Below are 17,318 nucleotides of genomic sequence, written 5' to 3' on the forward strand. Positions count from 1 at the left end.
GGCACTGACAATGGGAAGCCTTCCAAAACCACCAATCTGATGTTCCCCTGACACACAGACTTCAGGAGGCACTGAAACAGAACATACTGACAGCCCAGAAGCAGACACACACACGCACACACGCGCGCACACACATACAGGCACACAAACGTACTCATGCTCATCCACACACGTACACCACACTCACACTCACACACACACACACTCATCCACACACGTGCACCACGCTCACACATACACACACATTCTTACATACACACACATGCACGCAGACTTGCACATGCTGAATAGTTTATTTGCAGTCATTGCAAGGTGACGTGTCTGGGAGAGGGGCTATGGGGGAGGGAGGGGACTGAATGATTGTGCAGGTGTTCCTTCACAGTGAGGCTAGAGGACGCCAGCACTTCTCAACAAAAAATATGAAGCAGTTTCACTGCGGACTGTGTCTGACCGGAAACCTGCTAAGCAGGCGCACGAATACACACAGCCAGTCGTAATTTAAAACACACAAAGATTGATGTCACCACCTAATACATTCACACACTCATACATGTGCACGTACAAGCCAGTCATTTCAAGAATACACACATGCACACATACACACGAACACCTAAAAAAATAAAAAAGTTATTCCATTCACCTAGACAGTGCCACCCTTAGCTGTGCTTTGATGTGTGTTCCTTTTTTTGTTTGGGTCGGGGGTACACAGGGTGAGGTCCGGCGGCCTGGGTGACTGTGCAGATTGAAGCCGGAATCAAAGGCTTCTCCGGGCATCTGGGAGCAATAAGGCAATGCCGAAATAACACCGTACCCAACCTCTCATTACCAGCCTCTACCCTGGGTGAAGACCAAGCGCGCATTTCAGAAATGCTTTTTTCGGTCTACTTTTTCTGTCCCGTCTCTTTTTTCCTCCTTAAAACAACCTCCGGCTCCGTAGGGTTTCCTCCTTCTCTCCCTCCCTCCGGAACGTTCTGCGAGAGACTGCGCAGAGCGGGGCCGCGGCGCCTTCCTCCGCACGCGTTAACGTGGCGCGTTTTCGGGGGGCGCGCGCGGGAAGGCAGCGACCTCGCCCGGGACCGCCGGGAGCGGCTGGCACGCTCCGAGCCGGCCCGGTGACTCACGCCCGGCGCTACGGCGCGCTGCCCAGAAACCCGATTCCGCGCGTCCGTGCCTTTTACATTTGGCAGCGATAGGGGGAGGGGGAGGGGGGGGATGGCTCAAAATCCAAACTGCAGCACAGGACAATTTTCAATATTTAATCTCGACTTGTATTACAGTGTCACTCAAGAGTGAAAGAGCACCTATACTTCAGTCATCACGCGCTGGTCACACGCCCAGCTGGGGGTTCATGGGGCTCATGGCCACGCTCTGCTCGCAGCGGCGGCGACTAAAATGTCAGTGAAAGGCTACGGACATTAGCATCCCCTCTGTCTGCTTCTGTTCTGCCTGACGCACAGCGAGGAGACTCTCCGTCCCAGGGGAATCTGCCATATATGCAGGCGGAAAAGGCCCAACAGGAAAAAGACAATTTCTCCTGTGATTACACCTTACAGCGTGACAGAGTCCCCACACTATCACTATGACTGTATGGCTCCAGTAAGATCGATGAGAAGTATCCACATACCTGCGGCCCCTCAGGGTCACCCATCTCTGGTAAAAGGGTTGTGTGAGGAGGCAGAAAGACCATGACCGTGTCTTAGTCAGCCTCTATTTCACACAGTCCTCGGGCGTAGTGCTGTGACTCACCGTCTTTGACGTGAATATTGTAGCAAGTGACGATCCACAGTTCAAATAGGACCTAGACACCTTTGATAATGCTAAAGTCATGTGGCCTTCATGGTTTTATGACCAAGAACTCATGCTACTTCTTCAGTTTCCTGGAGAGATCGGGCAAGTGCTTAGATTAGCTCCGTCAAAAGATTGCATAAGCTGGCAGGGAGACTGAAAATTCCACTATTTGAAACTTTGACCATGAGATAAATAGATTAGATTACTGATTACTTGTAGACTAACAAAACATAGAGAAAAGTCCAGAATTTGTCTTCTAGAGGCTGTGAGGGAAAGCATATGTCTTATTAACAGAGCACGGGAGGCCTACCCCATAGTGGCGTACCCCTTGTTGAATTTTGGGGTCACCGAGTCTCAAAATGAACCATACCAACAAATTATTTGGAAGGGTGGCACAAAGACAGCTCTTACTGTGCAAAATAAACAAAACAAAGCGTCTGGAGTTTGCCAAACATCACTGGAGTTATGACTGGAAGGGAATGCTATGGTCAGATGAGACCAGAATCGAAAATTTGGCCAGACACACTATCAAAATGTCTGTCGGTAAAAGAGGAATGCATACAAGGAGAAGCACCTCATACCTACTGGCAAATATGGGGGTGGGTCAATGGTGTTTTGGGGTTGTTTTGCTGCCAGTGGTCGAGGGGCACTATTTAAGATCAATGGCATAATGAATTCAAGAAGATTTTGGCAGAACATCTGGTTGTCTCTGCTAGGAAGCAGAGACTTGGTCATATGACTCCAAACATACATCAAAATACACACAGGAATGGTTACATGAAAACAACATCCATGTTCTGCAATGGCCATCTCAGTCTCCCTCAAGACTTAAATTCCAGAAAAAACCTGTGGTCTGAACTGAAGAGGGAAGTCCATAAGGGCAAACCCAAGGATATCAATGACCTTGAAAGGTTCTGCATGAGGAAAAATCCATTCTCTGTGTATTCCCCAACCGTATCACAAATTATTGGAAAAGATTCACATCAGTCATCTTTGCCAGAGTGGTTGCACAAAGTATTTAACCAGGGTTGCCAAAATTGAAGCCTGTTTCTTGGGGAAATACATCTTTTATTTGAAAAACACTGGTTGGTTGATTCCTTTAATAAAGCACATTACTCTACACACGTTTACGTCAATTACATCAACGTGCATCTATCAAGGGTGCCAATCATTCGGACTCGACTGTATACGGGAGGAATTCACAAAGAACCAAGGCGACACGAGAGTTGGGACTTCACAAAACCCACGATGGAGGGGAACGACACGTTCGGCCAATGGGAGGGGAACGACACGTTCGGCCAATGGGAGGGGAACGACACGTTCGGCCAATCGACGCCGCGGTTCACAGCTGTACAGAACTGGCTCGGATAAGTGAGTCACCGCCCCACCCATTTCCCATGATTCATGAAGCCACGCGCACCCGTCCACGGTAAGTGTGTGTCACCGTACACTCTGTGCGGGACGAACAGTGTGAGGGTGCACTTGCGTTCTGCTATACACAAAACGTGCTCACAACGTTGCTACGATGCAGTGCCAATGTTATATTCATTGACAAAGCATTTTCGGTAACATTGCGAGTACATTTTGTTTGCTGGGTTATGTCTCTGTGAGATTTGACGTACTCTTTCAGCTGTGTGACATGTTTCTGCACTGTACTCTGTCTCACACACACACATACACACTCAAGCATTACCAGCACCCCCCCCCCCCTTCTAATGGCAAGTCCTCTGTCTGTTCCTCACTACCTCTCAGTCACCACATAGTCTTTTCGACTTTGGCAGCCATTTTATTTGGGCCTTCTTCAATGGCTGTGACATGGTGAGGCTCTAATGAGATCTTGGTCTGTCTGGTTTGAATCTCTGACAGTGAAGAGCTACAGTTTTCCTTAGTAAGAGTTTTTATAATTAAATTCATGCTGGTTTGTGTTGAATGTCCATGGAACAGAATTGGGGGACAGTATGTCCTAGGACCAATGAGGACACTGCACCTCTGCACATCTCCCAAATATTACAGTATTCACAAACAAAATCCCCATCATTTCATAAAACGCGTTCAGAAATGGAACATGTCACACAAGAGGACTTCACATTTCCTCTCCCTTACTCCCGTTGGCTAGGTACTGTCACTGTAAAGATGACTAGATAGATTTGGTGTATTTACTGGCCCATACCAGTGCCAAACTTGGTTATGTTGTCAAAACATGGAAATATGACATAAGGTAGCTAGCTCACGTATGTTGCCAGCTTTACAGGAACTGAGAACCTGAAAGAGAGGTAGATGTACTATCACGCCAATGTTGCGCATGCTACAATGGGATCTAGACACGGCCATCATGCCAGGCCTCTTACCTACCCAGCCATTGAGGTCAGTAATGATTTGATTGGTTAAACAGGCACTTAGTTTTAGATTTCCAGCTAATTGTTATTGGCTGGACTTTTGGCAGTAATGTTGCAGCTGAAAAAATCAAGAGCACGAGAGAGTTTTGATTACGACAATAAATCTGTGGGCGTGCGGGCCAAATCTGAGTGTGCGCACAGAGGTTTGAGTGCGAGCGCAGTACATCTGAGCACGAGCAAGAGGAATTCTGCCCTCAAATTCATTCCTTGCACGCTCGACTTTTGGCATTAAGGTAACGCCATAGACCAGCTTCATGACCAGTTTGGCCATGCTGGTTGACCAGCTCGTACCCAGCTACATTTTCAAGCTGGCCAAACTGGCATCGCTGAATTTAGCGTTAGGGCTGCCCATCCCCTGGCCCTGCAGCAAACCCCCAGCACACCCCACCCCCACTGGCCAACCTGCATCACCCTCCTGTGCAGCCTCACTGCCACCACCTTGATTTTAAAACCCAAAAAATCTGGAGAGGAAGTGAACTTTGGTCTTGATTTTTTGGAGCTGAACCCCCACCCGCCCTTGTCTGTATAGGGGGGGGGGGGGCTCTCCAAGGCCTGTATAAAGACCCCTTTATTCGCTAGGCTGTCGGACGGAGAGAGGAAATCAGCTTTAGGAGAAAAAACACAGAAGCGGGAGGCAGGAGACCACAGGCCCCACATCTGGAGTTATTACAAGCCTGCCTCCTCGCCAAGAAACGCCGACATTCCTCTCCGCACTACAAAGACACGGAGCCCCTAAAGTCACCCTCCCCACTCACACACACACACACACACACTCACACACTCTCACACACTCCCCCACTCACACAAACACTCCCCCACTCATACACACACACACAAACACACACACACACTCCCCCACTCACACACACACTCACACACACACACTCCCTCACTCACACGAACACACACACTCCCTCACACACACACACACAAACACACACTCCCTCACACACATGCACACACACACACATACACTCCCTCACTTACACACACACACACTCCCTCACACACACACACACACACTCCCTCACACACACACACACGCACACTCCCTCACGCACACACACACACTCACACACTCCCTCACACACACACACACACACACACACACTCCCTCACGCATACACTCCCCCACACACACACACAAACACACTCCCTTACGCACACACACACACACACACACTCCCTGTCTCCCCCACGCACACACACACACACACACAAACAAAAGGATGCATTTACATTACATTCATAGACATGCACGAGCATGTACAGACACGCATACACACCTAATAAACATATAAACACATTTCCACATGCATACATATACACCAGAGGCAACTTAATACATCCAACTTCCTGTTAACCTTTGACCCTCAACTTCCTGATGCCTCCCAAAAACCGGGATGAAAAAAACATACGGAATCCCAGACGAAAATGCAGAAAGCCCCACCTCTCTCTCTCTTTCTCTCTCTCTCTGTCTCTCCCTCCCTCCCTCCCTCCCTCTCATAGGGGAAAGTTAGTTAACAGTCGTCTCTGTGCCACGTCAAACCTGCAGGTTTGTGCTTTGCCACATGGTTAGGACACCGACAGCCATGCATGCGTCCTTTGTCTGCAGTGCATTTTTAAAAAGAAAAAATTTATTTTTTAAAATTATTTATTTCTGGGCTGCGCCTGAACAGAATCTAAATTAAACTTGAAAAAAATGAATGAAATAATTTTATGTAGCTATTTGTTCAGGTTTACAAAGGATTGCTCAAAAGGAATTTCAACAGAATGGTGTTTGGAGTCCACAGTGGGGTCGGGGGGAGGACGAGGCAGTGACCCCCACCTTCTTCCTAACACCCCAAACTACTATCATCTTTGCGTTCTGTCCATCAGACCATGCCCCGCCCCTGCTTCTCCTCCTCCTTCCCCAACCCCCCACCCCCAGCACTCCCCCCCCACTCCCCCACCCCATCCCCCTGCATTCTCCCTCCCGGCCCTGGGCTAGACCCCAGACGAGAGCAAGCGAGACCAGGAACGAGGGAGAGAGGAAGAGAGTGCTGGTGGAGCCAGCAGGAGGACCAAACTACGGGGGCTACTGGACCAACATGGAGGTATCCGTCTGTCTCTCTTTCTCTCTGTCTCTTTCTCTTGCTTTCGCAGTCTTCCCTCTGTTCCAGGAAGAGTGGTGGTTCTAGCTGTTCCACGGGTGGCAGGTGACTGGTTGGGGTGTCCCCTTCTTTTAGTCCTCCTCAAGGTGAGTCTGGACTTCTCCGTCTCGTGAGCCGGCTCCTCTGGTTCCTCCGGCCAGCTCGTGCCCCCGGTCTCCCCTGCGGGATAGTCCCAGGACGACGGGGGTGAAGCGCTACTCACCCGGGTTTCCCCAGGGGGGGAAAGATTTGGGATTTTGCTTCGAAATTACAGGGGTGGAAAGGTCGGTGCTCATGCTGTTTGAGGATTTAGGGTGTGGATGGGTGACTGAAATTGCTTAATATCACTGCTTATTTCAGTTGGCGATTTCAGTTCAAATTTGGTTGATCGTTGCCATTTTCCGTCGTTACGGACAAAAAACAAAATGCGGACATTTTGTACATTTAAATTGTCCAGGCCTACAAATGTTCACATTTATGATAAATTGTGGTGGAGGTGAGGGGCAGTCATTTTGTGGAAAATTCGACTAAGAAGGAAAAGGTTGTCTTTTTTTCTTTTGTAAAAGATTGAAACGGAAGGATTGAAGGAGAGTGAGAGCGCGTGAGGCAGGGTGGAGGGGCGCCTGAAGACGGGGGTTTCAGGGGCGACCGGACCGGGGGTTGGAAAGTGCCCGTCTTCAGGGCAGAGAGAAGCAGTGCCTTCGCTGAGGAGCAGATGAGTTAAAAACGCAGAGACCTCTCCGCTCTCTCCGCTCTGGCTGAGCCGTCGTGGGACGGCGGATTGGACGTGCCGTGGGCTGCAGAGCGCTTCCAAATGAGAAGAAGACGAACTGTCAGCGAATTTCTCCTCTTCTTCAGGCTTATTTCCTGATTTTCAGGGCTTTGGCGGTGAGATTACTGTCCAACCTACTGGTCTTGAGGGACCGTCTAAGTTGGAGAACGATTTAACTGGATGTTGCTATGTTTGGCCAGGGTATTGTGTGTGTATGCTTATGGTGTGCCTGTGTGTGTGTGTGTGTGTGTGTGTGCATGTGTGTGCGATAGTGAGGATTGTGGTTTCTGTGCATTCAGGAATGAAGACTGCCAATCAGAACAAACATTTCTCTTTCTGAACCCTGTAATCATTACTGCAGCTTGTGTTTACGCGTGTGCGTCTGTGTATTTGGGAATGTTTGCGTGTGTACCCCTGTGTGTGCGTTTGCTTGTGTACGAGTGTGCATATGACGACTTGTCCAAAACGGAACCTAAGGTGAACGGCTCTCTGGACAATATGACCCCTTGACCCTGGATCGTTTGACCTCTTGACCCTTGGCCTTCGGACCGGACCTGCAGCCTGGCCCGCCCCGCCTACCCAGTGTTCAGACTACCTGTTCAGGACGTAGTGGTTGTACAGTAGTCTGCACATTGGTTAGGCTGTGTGGGGGAGCGCAAGACGCATAGAAAACGGCCAAACAGCCAGCTCACCATTCAACAGAATCAATTACCTTATGTGTGTGTGTGTGCATTCATATCTGTGTGTGTTTCTGTTTGTGCTTATGTGTGTGCGTGTGCATGCGGCCAGATTCATATTATGAACTAAAATGAAATAAAATGAATAACACAACAAAAAGTCTTGAGTGTGACTTATTTATGACACTGTGCACGGTGTTCAGCATTTCATATCAGGTCATACACAAATTGAACAGAGGGAGAGAATATTGCTGTGAAATACAGCATAGCTTTAATTTATTTTTAAACCAGGAACTTGGGCTTTGCTCTCTAAGTTAAGAAGCCCTACGTTTCTTAGTAAATGCAGTACTCCCCAAAGTATTCAATGCGCATATTAATTTAGAATTTTAACAGGATGCTGATGCAGAGATGACTTATGAGAGGGGGAGTGACAGCCTGTCAAGGTATGCTGACTATGAGCTGCCTCATGCATTAAATATAAATATATTTATATTCATATTAATCTTCTCAGAAAGGCACAACAGAATGAAGAGGATGTAGAAGAGATATATTTCAGTCTCATACGCAGAAAACAAATGGAACCCACCATTTAAACCACACACACATATGCTGAAACGTTTACGCACACGCATAAAGGCACACATACATATCCAAGGTACACTGCGAGCACACATGCACACTGTGTACACTGTGGGGACACACACATCCGCTGATAAGTACATACATGCACACACAAGGTACACAACACACAGACACACAATGTACACTGTGGACACACACACATCACCCCCCCACACACACACACACACACACACACTCACACGCACATACACACAGACACACACACTCACACACACACACTCATGATCACATGCACACACACACACACACCCTCACACTCACAAGCGCACGCGCACACGCACACACACACACACGCACACGCACACACACACACACACACACACCCTCACACTCACAAGCGCACGCGCACATCCACACACACACACACCCTCACACTCACACTCACACGCATACGCACACACACACACACACACACACCACACTCATATTATTTACAGTCCTGATATAAGTGGCTTTCCTGCTGTATGGGAGCAGAGGGAGTTGGAGTCTGGCAGACCGGCTCACAGAAAACCACCGCTGACTGAAGTTGACTTCTCTTTCGCAGGTTCTGTGGCAGTATAAAAACCTACACAGGGCCGTGCCCAGGGGAACTTTCATTTCTTTTGGACCGTCTGAGTGTTTACATAATGAATCAGCCTGGCAAATGCAGCCTGATGCAGTCCTCTTGGTGAACCAATGGAAGCCTTTTCCACGGAGCCAATTGCAAATATTACTCATCTTTTTTTCCAGAAAGCTCCAGTGAGAGAAATGTATTAAATGATCATTTTAAAATGTATGTTTCTAATAATTGTTCAGAGAATAGCCCCAGGCGCTTCATAAAAGAACACTGTTCTACAGACTAGGTTGTGTGAATTTGCTGGAAATACCAGCTGATGTCTCCCTGGCAGAACTCTGCATTCGCCCAAATTATGAAACCCAATTCATGAAATGAATGAAACACAACTTTGGATGAAAAGATTCTGTAAATGCTGATCCAAACACTGAACAAAGAAGCATTTCTCCGTCTCGCCTGTGTGTGTGTATGTGTGTGTGCGTCATGCAAATGTGAGATTTTGAGTACACGTTTTTCTCCATCTCTCTGGTGGACGAAGGCACTTTTAGCCTGTGAGCATGTGCTAGTGCGCATTCGCGTCTGTGCGTACGTGTGTGAGCAAGCGTGTTTGGGTATGCCTGCGTTCACGCGTGCACGCATCCGTAAACGCATGCTACGCTCCTATGTGGGTTCATGTGTGAGTACACACGTGTGTGGTGTGTGTGGCTCCGTGTTGGGGGACAGAGGCCGTTTATTGTTCTCCTTTTCCGCAGTAAGAATTGGGGGAGCTCTTGGCCGACGCATTCAAAGACCTGGTATGTCTGGTAATCGAAGCCATATGCCCCCCTCCCCCCCCCCTTCACCAAAGCTTGGCTAAATCAAGGTTATTATTAGTGTCTGGAGCTGTGGTGCAGGGGGAGGGAGGGGTGAGGAATGAGGGCGACGCATGTGCCTCGTGTGTGTCTGAACAGCAGCTCTGGCCCTCTGCACTGTGCTAGAGCAGAGGTGAGAGTGAGTGTGCACGTGTGTGTGTGTGTACTGTGTGTGTGTGTGTGTGTGTGTACTGCGTGTGTGTGTGTGTGTGTACTGTGTGTGTGTGTGTGTGTGTGTGTGTGTGTGTGTGTACTGTGTGTGTGTATGTGTGTGTGTGTGTGTGTGTACTGCGTGTGTGTGTGTGTGTGTGTGTGTACTGTGTGTGTGTATGTGTGTGTGTGTACTATGTGTGTGTGTGTGTGTGTACTGTGTGTGTGTAGGTGCAATCAAAACGGTGAAGTTGTGGTTTTCGTTGCAAAATCATATAAAGGCTGTAAGATTAAACACGTGTGTTGTCAGTCTATTGTAGGATGCGCTTTGTATCACAAAACACGCTCTACACAGGCAGCCAATGAGCAAGCAAACATTACTCACTATAACTACAGTACGCGCAATCAGCACAATCTTCAGTGACCTGTTTAAAAAGCTGTGCTTGCATATTCATGGTGTATGTCTGTGTATTTCTGTGTATGTGTGTCTGTGTCTGTGTGGTCATGTACATAATGTATGTGTGTGTATTTAGACTTCAGAGGGTTTGGCCCAGTGTGCTCTCAGTGGGTCAGTGGGACGAGTGTCCTGATCTCACCCTGTGTGTAAAAACACACACACAGCACAGCCATGTCCTGAGGTACTGTACAGAATTGCACAGGACCAACCCTTTGCAGGAGAGCTAACAAAGCCCCACTGTCCTTGTAAACCTCTCTTTATCTGTCTCTCTCTCTCTCATACACACACACATACACACACACGCACACACACACACACACACACACAAACACTCAGTCCTTGACTGGTCACACGCAGGTTTCTCTGCAAGAAAGGGCACATCTATAGACAGAAAGAGTTACATTTATTTGGCAGTTTTCTCAGACTAAAAGCGCTTTACTGGACGAGGGGGGGTAAACCCTGTGTGATTAGAAACACCGTAGCAGCGTAAAGAGGAATACGTCACTTCACCTGTGGGTTGCCATCATCAGCATTACCCCCCACATGGTCTACTGTATGGTCAGTATGGCACAGCAAGAAGAGACACCTAAAATGGGTGCTGCCAGATGCTTGCAATGTTTAAGAGGCTACGATATAGAAGTTCTAGATTTCCCCCTCAAGTCTCTTTAAAAAAAAACAACACAAAGGTGTTTCTTTCTCTTTTAAACCCCCACAAACGTTTTTGTTTTTTCTCTCGCACTTATCCAGTTTTATTCCGTAAATTTTGGTTCAAGCGGCCACTCTGGCAACCCTGTTGTCAATGTGCCCCACCGCCCCCCGCCCCCCGTGCACTGCTGCCCCCATTCACTCCACGCAGCGCCCACCCCCCTGCACCCCAAACTCCCCTTCTCATCCTTTGAAACCAAGTGGGTTTATGAGAAACAGGCCTGGTCTACAATGGAACAAGGAGGAGGCTGGGTTCAGGACTGGCGGGGTGGAGATCTGGTTTACACATGTTGTTAACTCAATGAGGTCTCGAGTCGTTCCGCGGCACCCCGCCCCCAAAGCCCCCAAAGCCCCCTTCAGCTCTCCGTTCACTTCCCAAGTAAGAGATCCTCAAATGTGTATCCTCAAAATGGCCTCCCCTCCAGGTCCGCTTGAGTAAATAAACCCGAGGCCCTGCGGTGTGGCCGGTGTTTGGAGAAGCGAGACGGAGAGCGGCGCAGTCTGCTCGTGCGATTTCCGCAGAGCGGCGCAGAGCGGAGCGGAGCCAACCGGGGGGCCTGACGGGCTGAGCCCCGACCGCCGCACGCTACGCCAAACGGCGTTTTGAGGCGGCCGCGAAATCGCACGAGTTTAACTTCACGAATCGAAACAGCGTTTTATTTAAACAATGAAAAGGCGCGCGTGCGCGCGCGTGTGTGTGTGTGTGTGTGTGTGTGTCTGTGTGTGTGTGATATTATAAAAAGGAGATATTATGGTAAGATTATAGATTAAGAAATCTATATTTTTCTTTTTTCAAATGTATTTAATTTCTGGTTTTGTTATTTTTGCTATATTGTATTTATTCTTATCATATCTTCAACCTGCATCTTTTCCTATATTAACTGCTCTTCCTTTTGTTTTTCAGAAAGAAATGCTTGAGAGGATCATTCCTAAATTTCGACTTTTCGAATTCTACTGTCTGACATAAAAGGAGACGTGAGTCAGTGAGTTTCTTTGTGCTGGTTAGCAAAACTTAGAGTAGACACACTAGGCACCTCCCCCACACACAAAATGCACACAACTCTGATGAAGCACTGTACATCTGCCAGACCACAGCATACATACATATGCACACACACATGCAAACATACATTCACAGAGGAGCACATTCACTCAAAGGCACACATACCGAGTCCTGCAGGCACGCACATAGCACACACACGCACACGCACACACACCAGCACATATCTGTGCCATGTGAGACCCTCTCAGTGTTACTCTGGAATGTTTATCTGTTCCTTATGTTCTATCTGTGCCGTCTTTAACTCCTTACGCACGTGTGGTCTCACATCCCGCTCAAGGCCCAGGACAGAATGTAGCCTTCCCACGGAGGAAAATACAGATTCAGAAAGTAAAAGTCCTCGCCAGTCACCTGGATTTGCACAAATCTTCAGCCACGAGGCAGGACTAATGAGTGAAATCAGCTGGTTGAGTTGATGGGTGGAAGAAGCACATGGCATCATTCAATTTCTTTCTCACTCCAACAATAGTGGTGCACTACAGGAATATTATATCATCTATCAGCACTTGTTTCACCTGTCTGAATTGTTCATTAGCCCCCTGTTGTACTTTTTAATCTAGGACTATTGCAGTACTTTGTATTGCAAAAGAATACTTTGCACTTATATTGCAGTCATAGTACTTATATTGTATTTGCATTTGTATCCATCTTGGTACGGTAGTTATTGTCCTAATTCCTTCCTGACTTGCCCTATTTGCCATGTGTACAGGACATAATGTTCATGACTGTAGAAATTATTTGTGAATTGTAGCTCACCTGACCTGTTCGGTAGTTTGTTTGTAATGACCTTGATATGCACTTCTTTTGCACGTCACTTTGGATAAAAGCATCAGCGAAGTAAAATGTAATGTAATGATATAATTAAATGACTTGTGAGGGTCCCTGCCCCTCCTGCACAAAAGGAAGTCTCACCTCATCATCCTTATACCAGGACAGGGTCTCCGCAGTCAGCACAAACCAGTACTCCTTGGCTCCGCCCTTCATGATGCCGATGTTGTTGATGGTAAGCCAGCCCTTCCTGATCACCTGGTCGGGGCAGAGAGAGGGGGTCAGGTAGGGGTCGGACAGAGACACACCCATAGCTCCAGATTTCTCTCATGTCTCCTCAACAGGACTGGACCTACTTTGTGCATCAGTGTTTGGTCACGTGTTTGTGTCAGACAGACCCAGCTCAAATACGTCACTGTATTGGATTCAAATACTTTTCTGTGTTCAGTTGAACTTTCCTGGTGCAATTGAGCCAAACAAGAGGACCAGAAGGCAGTCTTTGCACTTTTTGAGAGCATTTAATTGGTTCCAATACACCAGACAAGCTTCGTAAAGCGTAGAAAAGAATTGGTATCCAAAGAAATTATGTTTTTGATCTGGACTGTGTGTATATCTGTGTACAATAGGAGTGTGCTAGCTCTATGAGAAAATGTTTTGTACTTTATGCTTAGAATGCAGTAGTTTGGATCCCTGGGGAGGGATGGATGGGCAGAGCCTGGTTTATGGGATCGGGATTAGGTTATTACTTTTATTATTATCATTATTATTGTTGTATCTGTCTTCTATTGTTTCTGTATTTAGTATATGCTCCTGTATCCCTCTCTCAATAATAATTAATAAAAATAATTGATCACAAAAATATAATGCAGTAGTTTGGGTGACAGAGCTACAGCCAGGCTAGAAAGTACATATTATAACAAACCACAATACAGGTCGCTATTTGGCTAAATTACCTATGGGAGAGAAGAAACACAAAACAAGACACAAAACCTTGTGTCTTCCTGTTTTTTCTTTGTGCACAGGAGAAGCCTGCAGCAGTCCAGATTATCTGTTCAAATGGGAAGTCTATTTGACTATTGTCCCAACATTTAAATGAAAAATTGAAACAGGATGTTACATAGGTTATGTCAGGACAAAACCAGCAATAACCCCAATCCACCTATCCATCTGAATTAGCAAGATGGCTCTCTTCACACACGCGCACACAATCAAATATACACACACACACGTACACACACACACACGCACACACACACGCTTACACCAGGGCTTGGCCTACTCACCATTATCTCATCCTGAGAGAGGAGTTGCCATAGCAACAGAGGAAGAGCAAAGGAGAAGAGAAGGGGTAAGAAAGATCCATTAGAGAAACGGAAACAAAACCAGAGCCGAGCCCAATGGAACAGAATAAAATGGTGCCCAACAGAATGGAAATGGCAAATAGATATAAAGAAGAATGGAACAGGGCAGGGGAAGTGAGGTGGGGGATTACTGTAGACTGAAAAAGAAATCAATCCAAGGGAAAAGAGAGCAATTTAGAAAGGCAAGAACCCAAGAGCAGCAGACCTATCACTCAGAAAAGACTGGGCGAAATGCTGCCATTTTCTATTCAGAGCTGATGGTTGGGTTCTATTTCTCAGTGGCGATGATGCCATTGACACTACGACATCCAGAAGCCAGAAGGGGTCTGCTCCTCCCCTCCCACCTACCCTTCCACCAATCAGAGAACTGTGCCTGCCCTAGTCTCACAAGAGAACCAGCTCCTTCCCACCTCAGTCTGATGTCACACCTTGCCATGCACCTGGGAAACAGCAAGTGCCGTGACCGCACACACCGATAAACACCAATCGGTGACGGTGTGACGGGGTGACGGTGTGAAGGTGTGACGGGCTGATGGTGTGACGGGGTGACGGGGTGACGGTGTGACGGGGTGACGGTGTGACGTGTGACGGGGTGACGGGGTGACGGTGTGACGGTGTGACGGTGTGACGGGGTGACGGTGTGACGGTGTAACGGGGTGACGGGGTGACGGTGTGACGGTGTAACAGGGTGACGGGGTGACGGGGTGACGGTGTGACGGGGTGACGGTGTGACGGGGTGACGGTGTGACGGTGTGACGGGGTGACGGTGTGACGGTGTGACGGTGTGACGGGGTGACGGTGTGACGGTGTAACGGGGTGACGGGGTGACGGTGTGACGGTGTAACAGGGTGACGGTGTAATGGGGTGACGGGGTGACGGGGTGACGGTGTGACGGTGTGACGGGGTGACGGTGTGACGGGGTGACGGTGTGACAGTGTGACGGGGTGACGGTGTGACGGTGTGACGGTGTGACGGGGTGACGGTGTGACGGTGTAATGGGGTGACGGTGTGACGGTGTGACGGTGTAATGGGGTGACGGGGTGACGGTGTGACGGTGTAATGGGGTGACGGGGTGACGGGGTGACGGAGTGAGGGAGTGACGGCATGCGGCCCCACGGCGGGACATACGAGGGTGTCACACTCTCCGGCGCTCGGTGCCAACTGACCTCAGGCCGGGGAGAGTGTGGAGCGGAGCGACCGCGACCATGCCTACACGCCGTTTAACGGCTGTTAGCTTAGCGTAGCGCGCCAGGTGGCCAAAGGCCCACAAAAAGCAAAACAGGAAAGAGAAGAGCTAATCGACTGCCCGAAAAATGGAATAAAGAAAGAAATAAAAACATAGTGAAGCTAATGTGGAGGAACGTCTTAGGATTTCAAGCCAGGAAATGTTTACTCTGTAGCCTAATATTCCACAGTGGTCCCCCCAAACGGCTACAGGAACCGGAGAGGAAGAGGCCAGACTAGACAGACCAAGTGGCCTGAACTCACTGAATTGTTTTGTTGTACGTCGCTCTGGATAAGAGCGTCTGCTAAATGCCACGTAATGTAATGTAATGTAATGTAATGCAATGTAATGCAATGTAATTGTGTCTGAACTGTGTCGTCCATAAAGCTCTTGGTACGAACGCATTTTCATTTATATGCATTCATTGGCAGTGAGCGGCAGTTCTGCGGGGGAAACCGTAGAGCATATAATGCATAGAGACAGCAACGCCAGAGAAACCAATGGGGAAAAAAAACCACCACACAGGGCAGCACGCTCAACTCCCTGCTCATGCTCAGATGTGTCCTTGGTCACATGCCTAGTCCTATGCACAACGAAAAAGACGCAGAATCGATTACAGAGGATGAACCAATGAGCATATGAGCGGAAATATTTTTCATTGGCTGTCAAACATGAATAGAGCAATGTATCACAAGGGGGTGACTTCATATCAATTGGTGGTCTGCAGAAGAGCATCTCTGAACACAACACGTCAGACCTTGAGACAAGGCATGGAGGACCTGAATTCAACATGGCAGGAATCTGGATGAAGATGGGGGAAGTGGTGAATCCAAATGTTGCAGTGACACTCCAGACCAGTAGATGGCGACACGGTTGCTTTGGCATACCTGATTCCCAGAAGCCTTCTTCTTGCTCATCTGGCTGCTCCTCTGCTGGGCACTGTGGACAAAGAACAGCGATAGGCAGGTTGGTTGGTTTAGTACAGCTTTCATCCATGTTTCTGTGTAGGGTACGATAGGTTCTACTTGTAAAGTAGCGCTAGTCAAACTCCAAATCTGCAGGCATTTGCTTCTACCGTGCGCTACACCACTTAATTCCACTAATTATTCTACCTGCTTGTTTCAGATAATAAGCTAATTGGTGGAATCAGGTGGTGTAGCTCGCAGTTGAAGCAAATGCCTGCAGACACTGCGGCCCACAGGACTTGGGAGTTGAGTAGCGCTGGTGTAAAGGGACTGGCACACGTACTTGGCGAAGCCGATGAAGTCCTCATGATTGGTGTTCATGTAGGCCAGCTCAATGTCAATCAGCAGCATCACCTAGCAACAACACACCAAAGAGGTCAGCAAATTTCCCATATCTGACAAATAACCAAGAGCAGGGGTGTCAAGCTGAATTCCCAGGGGGCCGCAGTGTCTGCAGGTTTTTGTGGTTTCCTTTCAGTCAGCTCCCAATGAAGGAATTGAGAACAAGGCCTGTGGATACTTAAACCAATCAATGACTTTAATGAACCACGGGTGCCCAGAACACCCCAAAAACCAGCAGACACTGCAGCCCTCCAGGACTGGAGTTTGACACCTGTGACCTAGAGCTTTTAATGTAGTTTTGTATAAGATAATTTGGCGAAGAGCCTTAATGATCGGCACAAAAGTGAACTAGATTGAGATGTTAGGCCCTCAAGACTCTTTTTTGTCAAACCACAGCCCAGCTTTCTGAAATATCATTACAGATATGAGGAACAAAATGTAGTCTACTTCACTTCCTTTAATTCAAATGTCAAT

The 17,318-nt window shown here is 48.1% G+C and overlaps 1 protein-coding gene across 1 annotated transcript in view; it reads right to left on the reverse strand.

Annotated features, from left to right (window-relative positions):
- Nucleotides 1–17,318, reverse strand: part of dnm1b (dynamin 1b) — a 52,745-nt gene that overhangs the window by 5,669 nt on the left and 29,758 nt on the right. Inside the window, exons 12-15 of the mRNA XM_061259916.1 lie at nucleotides 16,786–16,856; nucleotides 16,425–16,476; nucleotides 14,235–14,246; nucleotides 13,096–13,209 (exon numbers count right to left, since the gene is read on the reverse strand). Coding sequence (XP_061115900.1) covers nucleotides 13,096–13,209; nucleotides 14,235–14,246; nucleotides 16,425–16,476; nucleotides 16,786–16,856 — 249 coding nt within the window. The remainder of the gene's footprint in view (nucleotides 1–13,095; nucleotides 13,210–14,234; nucleotides 14,247–16,424; nucleotides 16,477–16,785; nucleotides 16,857–17,318) is intronic.

Source organism: Conger conger, chromosome 11 (genome assembly GCF_963514075.1).
Source record: "Conger conger chromosome 11, fConCon1.1, whole genome shotgun sequence".
NCBI classification, from domain to species: Eukaryota; Metazoa; Chordata; class Actinopteri; order Anguilliformes; family Congridae; genus Conger; species Conger conger.